This window comes from Scomber scombrus, chromosome 1, assembly GCF_963691925.1.
Source record: "Scomber scombrus chromosome 1, fScoSco1.1, whole genome shotgun sequence".
In the NCBI taxonomy this organism is placed as follows: Eukaryota; Metazoa; Chordata; class Actinopteri; order Scombriformes; family Scombridae; genus Scomber; species Scomber scombrus.
In genome coordinates, this window is record NC_084970.1 from 14,366,405 (window position 1) to 14,374,597 (window position 8,193).

Below are 8,193 nucleotides of genomic sequence, written 5' to 3' on the forward strand. Positions count from 1 at the left end.
TTTTGTTTGATTGTTTTATTTGGTTCCCTTGAAATAAAATTTGGGTGAATTTGGGACACCAGCATGACTGGTATAACCCATTAAAACTGCTGTTTATGTAAACTGATGGTGATGCAACTGGTGAACTGCAACACAAAATTAGGGTAAGTTCGATATTGTGCATGCCAATATACTGACTCATTTTTCACACACACAAACATGCAGCCTTGCCATTTCTAAACTTTTAATTACAGCTCGGTGTGTAGATGGTCTCAAACAGGAAAAATATGTATCATACTTAACATACTGTGCAAGAATCAGCATTATGACTCAAAGAGATGAAGAAACATCCGCTAAGGATAATGAGGACTGAAAAACAAGAATATGCAAGTTAATGGTAAGTGACTGAAACATATAATAACATCCAGACAAATTTGTTGATTCATAGAAAAAAAAACTTCATAACAATATATTTGACATGTATAACGTGCTGAAAGATGCTATATTGTTTCAAATGCCTGAACTATTTACTTTCCTTTTTATCCAGTTGTTGTTGTTGTTGTTTTGTTTTTTTAGCAGACTTTAATATACAGAGTTCTGGGAAAACTAGATTTAATAACTAAGCTTCCAATGAGGAGCTGGCATCCTATCTTTGGCTGCATACTACACTCATACGCAAAATGGGGTTACGTTCACCCTTTTCAACACAGCAGCATCTTAAAATGTGCTCATAAAAAGCCTAGTTTCACACACTGCTTCTTTGTATGTCTCTGCAAGCAGGGATATGACTCCAAACAGCCCAGTTGTTGTGTATATTTTTATTAATTCATAGCCATCAATCTCACAAACAAATATAATTTATTCTTTTCATAATTGATCTCATTATTTTACAACTTTCAGAAACAATACTGAAAATAAATTCAGTTAGAAATTTATTGTCAAGGTGATCATATTGCTAATAAGGTAACACATTTGACTTTCACCTGATAGAACATAACAAACACACCAAACACACTACAATTACATCCTCTTGATACAACAATCAGCATCCACTAAGTAAAGAAAAACTCACAGAAGAAGGCACTGTGTACTCCGCTGAGCCCTCTAGATCTACTGGGTGCTTCCTAACTGCTTTCTGCCCAAAGGCACCCACTCCCTCTCTACACCTGGTGGAGGATCCTCTCTCCTCTGAGGAACAACAATCATCACCGCCAGCACTTAAGGTCACTTCCCTCCCAACCTTTGTGCTAACAAACTTTACCCTTTTTCAACCTGTACACGAACCTTTAATCTTCCTTCGTGGTATTTACCTGTATATAGATTTTATGACTGCAGTGACTGCAATGATGCAGGATCGTCTGACAAACTGTATAATCATCTTATGTTGAAAACTGCTGTTAGACACCATGAATAAAACCTGCAGTTTGAAAAGTCTTCAAAGTCTCATGGAGTCTGTCACATAAATCACTAGTCGGTTATCATTTCCAGGGTGTCAAAATACTGAAGCTTTCTCACGCCACTTGGCGTCTGATTCCCATGCACAAAGTACCCTTGAGCATCAGTACTGGATGCCCCGGGTTCTCAACTGACTCCAATATAAACCCATTTAGATTATTAAGGAGCCTTCTTATCAAAAAGCTAAAACTCAGCCCAGATAAAAGAGACATCCAAGTATTAGCTCATTTTGCAAAACATACAGCAATATAAGATTATGTGACAATAATAAAATATGCAGAATATACATGGTATAAAGAGAGCAATACTCCTTGTTTCAATATTCAATCAATTCACAGGAGTGTGAGATTAAATAGTGCAAAATTATAATGCTCTTGTGCATATATTATATAATATAACAATTTGCCATGCTTTATTCACCACTGCAAACAGGGCCACTGACTCCTGAAATACTAATGTCTCACAAAAGCAGGAAGCATATTGAGTTTAGGCCAGACCAACCATGGAGGCACTGAGGTCCCACAGCTTCTTGGATGCAGCATCATCCTGGGCCTGCGGTGCAGCCGTTTTGGGGGCGCAGTCACTGTGGAGCAAATAACAAAGGACAACTAAATCAGCCCATACAGTGTGGTCATAATCTTATCTGACATAGCCAGTTAATAATATATCAACAGATGCTTATGCAAGAAACCATTTACAATATCATAAAAAAAGACATAATTACAGTACATTGAAATTCCAATTAATCCACTGAATTATCTTTTCAGTCAATTGAGGTTTACTGCAGATTGGGAGTCTAACTTGTGCTCTAGAGTTATTGTTCCACATGTCAAAATGGATTATTAAGCTATTTTGACAGTAATTGTTTGGGTCACAGAGCATACTCTTCATGCACAGGGTGGATACACATAACGTTACACCCCTATTGCAGATGTACTTACCTGTAGTAGAGGCCGCTGACATTTGCAAGGCTCTCATCCACAGCGCAGTAGATGGTGGTCTGAGCTCCTTCCCAGGGACTTTTGATCAGCATCATGAAGGGCATGAGTATCATTCTCTTCCACAGGGCTAAGGTAGGGAAAAGGTGGCGGCCTAACTCGGTGCGGATAACTCCAGGGTGTAGGCTGTACACTGTTACACCAGTGCCTAATGAGAAGAAGCCATTAAGAGTTATTACCAATACATGAAACACTAAGACAGCATCGCAAGGTATAGAGACGTAAAACAAGAACACAAAGGCAAGAACAAAACTAAGAAGTAAAAAACTGCTAAGAGATTTGCACTGCATTACACTTTCTATGAAAAACATTCAAATGTGACAATGTGAGGTGGTTTCTCCCCCGGCATCTTTTCTCTTAAATTATAACTTTTTTTCATAACAACATAGAACTAAGGGGATGTATTTTGCACTACCTTGCAGTCTTTCAGCCAGTTCTCGGCAGAAGAGCACGTTCGCCAGCTTGCTTTGGCGGTAGCTCTTCTCACGATCATAGTCTTTATCGAGGTTGATGTCGTCAAACTGCATGTGACCTGTCAGACACAACTCAACTTAGTCTCTCTCAATGAAGTCCTGAGGAATGACACTTAACAGGAACAAACATGCAGGTTGGATATAGCATAACTATGACCTTATGTAAACATCTCAGTCTCAATGAATGTTATGTTATGAAAATGCTGTTTCCCCCTACAATGCCAACCGTCAAAATGATTTATAACCTTAGGAGGTAATGCAACAACTGTATCTACCTACCTTACTTGAAATATCTGAAGTATGATTTTCAAAAAAATTATGAGGAAAAAGTAAAATGAAACCTTATCTCACTTTAACTGAAGTAAAACACAAGAGATGCCATGGCTCTGATGAACTCAACTGAAAACACTGCCTTTACCTTTCTCGTGTGCCAAGCTGGAGACGATGACAATGCGACTTGGAGCTGACTTCTTCAGCAGGTCAAGAAGACAGTTGGTGAGGAGAAAATGTCCCAGGTGGTTGACACCAAACTGCATTTCAAACCCATCCTCAGTCTTCCACTTGGGACACATCATGATACCTGAAATTCAACACCAAAAAAAAGACAATGAGACAATTGACCTCATGCAAGAACAGTTTTGTATTTTTATCCTAAAACTGTCTTATTTTTTCTGTGAAGTTTGCTTATATGAACAGGCATGTGAAAAGGTAGACCTAAAAGGGGAGTTGAACACCTGCCTGTTTGGCCTCCTAGAGAAAGTGCCCATTTTCTTGGGTCTGTTTTTTTTTTTTAATAAATACATAACTTCCTGTTATTCCTGCATCATCCAGCATGACACCACAATATAGTGGGTAAATCATTTTGTTTAAGAGTGTAGATGACAGAGAGTTTACATTAGTATATATTAGTGTTAAGTGGTGCAGAACTAAATTTCAGGGGGGCTGTTATTGTCATCACATATCTCATGCAAAGCAAGCTAGTTCAATTAATCATTATTTCTAGCTTCAAATTAATCTGCATTAACTATAGTCAGCAAGGATGTTGTCATTGTGTTTGTTATAAATGTCAGACATTGAAGTTATACTTAATATACTATTATGTTTACACTGAGCAAACATTTCTTTCTTTTTATTTTGTGTTATATTTGCTCAACAGGTGAATATGTGTATCAGGACAGTGAATGCAGGTACATTTAAATGAATAGTATAGTATAGTATATAGTATAGTATAGTATAGTGTTAACTGTTAACTAAATGTAACTATATATTGAGGCAAATAGTTAAGTTCAAGAATTTTTTCCAGTATTTTTGGAGGGAGGGAGGGATGGGATGAAGGAATGCTCCACATGATGAATTTGCTTCACCAAAATATAGCACTAATCATTAATTATTTTTAAAATGTAAAACGTTTCAGTAAATTGGCAGCCATGATGATGATAACATGCTTAACAGAATATTAATTTTGCATTAAGTTTGTTTAACTATATATATTTAAACTACAAATTATTTCAGATTAGGACATTATAACTGTACGTCAAACAATTGTTACTCCCCTGAGAAGGCAGAGATGATCTATTATTGACACATATAACAATATACTGAGACAATAGCCCCACAATTAGTTCAAAATTGAGGTAATTTTTTTGGCCTATAAATGTAGAGAAGATAACCTTTTTTTTCTTCACCATGTGAAATATATAGGATGTCTGTTTGTTAAACTGAATTTTAATTGCTAGAAATGTTTATGTGCCTGTGCACGCAAACAGAAAGAATATTGTTCCAGCAGAGGAGACAAACTGTTATTGTTGCTGAAGAGCCGCTGCAAAAATACCTGCATTGTTGATGAGGATGTCCAAGCGTTTCTCGTTCTCCTGGACATCTTTGGCCAGATCTCTGACAGACTGCAGCGAGGCGAGGTCCAGTTTCTTTACCACCACGTTGCCATTCCCACTCTTCTGCCGGATCTCATCAGCTGCCAAGCGGGCTCTGGTCATGTCCCTGCAGGCTAGGATCACTCTGGCCCCTAGACAAAAATAAGAACGAGTGTTAATATAATTTACAACAGTCACAAAGGAAATGAAGTAGCACAGTCAAGATCAATTCAAAGACACTCTACTAATTAATAACATTGTGCTACACCTCAGATCTTTACACTGCCTTCCTGTCTGTCAAAGAACTGACTTTAAAATACTGCTGTTGGTGTATAAAGCATTGAATTTCTGATCTGCTGCTACATTTTGAACCAACCAGATCTTTCAGGTTGTCTGGGACAGGTCTGCTTTCCAGACTCAAAACTAAGCATGGAAAAGCAGCGTTCAGTTTTTATGCTCCACATATCTGGAACAAATTCCTAAAACAATTGCAGGTCTGGTGCAACTCTTAGTTCTTCTACATCAAGACTTTGCTGTTTGCCACTAACTTTTATTAAACCAAATAATTCTTTATTTATTTTTTAGCTCTTTAATGACTGCTTTTAATTATATTCAAATATCCTTTAATGGTGTATTTCTTTTGCACTTGTTTCAGTACTTTTGATGTTTTATGTAAAGCACCTTGAATTGCCTTTATATAAAGTGGCCTTGCATTGCACCAAAAAACAACAACAACTAACATCATTCACTGAGGGTGGATAAATAACTGTGAGGTCGAGAATCAGGAGAAACCCTATGGCATGTTTTGCATCTGTCACAACAGCAGCAGAAACCTCCCTCTCCTCTCACCTCGATGGGCCATATCCAGGGCCGTCTCCTTCCCAATGCCGGTGTTGGCTCCAGTAATCAGGACTGTTTTCCCATCCAGCCTGACCTTGCTCCGACACTCTCCCCCAGCCAGCCACCTACGCAAGACCAGCACTCCTGCCCCTGACAGAAAAAGAAAATTAACACTTGTAACAAAATATTACCAGTAACATCAAATCGAGCATAATATGACTTGTATCTTATATTTTGACCTTTTCATGTATTTATTTAGTATGTGTGTGTGTGTGTGTGTGTGTGTGTGTGTGTGTGTACACAATTATTATTACTATAATTACTATGTGACATTAAAAACCGAATATTAATTGAACCTCTACCTCAGTAAGTTATGGTTTGAGCTGAAAATGCATATTAAAAATTGTGCAAAGTTTAAGTATAAATAAAGCCTGTATTTGTTATTAAATATATATGTATTATTATTTTATTTCTTAACACTAACAGTAACTATTCAAGTAGCTAGTACACACTGACAAACTAAGCAGTAACACTGAATGCCTGTCATCCATATTTATCTGACTTACAAGCTTCAGAATGACAGATATGGGGGGGGGGGGGGGGGGGGGGGGTGTCAAACTTTACTATACTTTACCCAGTACAGTATCGAGTTCACTTCACTCACACTGGCACTCAACATAGGAAAATGTGGGAACAAACAAAATATTGCTCAAAAAATGTTAACTGTATAAAAAGAACCAATTTACCTGCAAGAAAGGCAACTGTGAGGCTGGTGGAGTGCGTCTCTACAAAGTCCCTTATAGCCTCTGCGTAGTTTTGCATGCTTTAGGCTGTTAGCTTCTTATGTTTTAAGTTCTTAGCTACCGATTAGCCAACTTAAATTAGTGCACACGCAATTAGAAATATTATCAAAGTTCAAAATCAGTCCAAGGATGTTTCTGTGCCAGGGGGAAAATACGTTGTCTGTGAAGGGGTTGATACTACATTGGATAACTAACCTTAACATAGACCTCAGACTCGCAAGAGTTTGATCCAACCTGGCACGAAAGGGAATGTTTTGCTGTTTGGTGATGACGTTTGTGTCTGAGCGGAAGTAGGGGCGTCGGATACAGTAGCAGAGATTTTCAGAATGAAACTCCTTTACAAAATTTTGTCGCATTTAAGAATTACTTTTTCTTTCAATCCTCAAAAAAACAAAAAAATAAAAAACAAAAAACGGAAGATAGAAGTGGTTTAAGACAGAGCCGCTCTGCCTTAAGACACTGAACTACTTACGTTATATATTGATTTACACCCCCCGCGCACTTTTCTGATCACACGTCTTTTGCTGCATTTCCACATACACTCACTTCCGTTATACTCCTTCAAAATAAAATCACATCTTCACTGTGTCAATGCTCAACCGGAATAAACATAAACTAACTCTAACCATGTGTTTGTTATCTTAGCCCAGAATCACCATATCATCTTAAGCATCCGGACTTTGAAAAGACATTGCAAGAAACTGGGTCTGTTCCGGAGAAAAACCCATACAACGTCAGAGAATATACGAGTTTATTTCTCATAAATTTGAAGGATGATACTGCATATCTGGACTGGGCAAAGAGCTGGTTCCAGATGAAAGGCCAGGAGGCAGCAGCAACTGACAGGAGACTTCCTAAGGCCATGACTTAATGCATGGACAGTGATAGGTGTGAGGCGTCCATTTGTAACTGTAAAGAAGTTATTGTGGATATCAAGAAATTTCACGAAATACAGCAGGGCTTTTTCAGTGAGACCTGTTTGAAATACAATAGTACTTCTGATGTCCAACATGGACTAACATCTAATGATTTCTTAAAAAACAACGAAAATATGTTGTTGTTTTACTTTGAAAGAACATATTAATTACTCTTAATATGATTAGGCTATATTAATTATGATTACTCCTATTATTATTACTATAATTTATTATTATTTATGTTTTATTATATTATTTTTATGTGTGTTAAAATGACTCACACATTGATTGTGTTAAGTTTAAAACAATGTGTAGTCCCTGAGCGCACTTGCCACGTGTTAAAATTCTACACGTGTCATTTTTAACACATCTCTTTTTGCAGTGTATAAAAAAAAATGAAAAATCTGTATTTGGGAAAATAAATTTGATATGAACTTTTGGGCATTAATTTCCTCGTAGAGGTTTCCTGTAAGGATAATTGTCTATAATTCACCTGATTAATGACCGTAAAGCAACTATTTTGAATTAATTTTTTTTTTTAAATTAGCCAAAAGTTAATTTGTCACTCGAGTTTGCTCAGTTTATTAAATCAAAATCATAATAACCATATACAATAAACAAATCACAATATTTACACATTAATATGTCCAGAACAGTTTATATAAGTACTTAAAACAAGAAAACCACAGATAAAACATTCATTCCAAATCTCTAAATCAAGATGATAACAACCACCAAGAGGAACATGTGGCATTAAAGCAAATATATAGGTTCATACTATCTTATTTACGGGTTTATATCATTACTTTAAACAATATAAGTAATTTATGTATGCAGATGATCTCAAGGTTGCAGGA

General features: G+C 36.8%; 1 protein-coding gene across 3 annotated transcripts; it reads right to left on the minus strand.

Moving 5' to 3' along the window:
- Positions 1-777: 777 nt before the first annotated feature.
- On the minus strand, positions 778-6,677 carry si:ch211-107o10.3 (uncharacterized protein LOC407663 homolog). Of its 3 annotated transcripts, none has more exons than XM_062421194.1 (7): positions 6,615-6,677; positions 5,626-5,766; positions 4,737-4,928; positions 3,324-3,485; positions 2,848-2,964; positions 2,376-2,580; positions 778-2,017 (listed from the first exon to the last, which is right to left on the minus strand). In XM_062421194.1, the coding sequence occupies exons 2-7, from the start codon at positions 5,636-5,638 to the stop codon at positions 1,921-1,923; spliced, it is 786 nt and encodes a 261-aa protein (XP_062277178.1). In that variant the 5' UTR covers positions 5,639-5,766; positions 6,615-6,677; the 3' UTR covers positions 778-1,920. The 3 variants fall into 3 exon arrangements, with proteins under 3 accessions (XP_062277178.1, XP_062277170.1, XP_062277162.1); XM_062421186.1 differs by having other exon boundaries at positions 5,626-5,760; positions 6,363-6,656; XM_062421178.1 differs by having other exon boundaries at positions 6,363-6,655.
- Between the last annotated feature and the right edge of the window lie 1,516 nt (positions 6,678-8,193).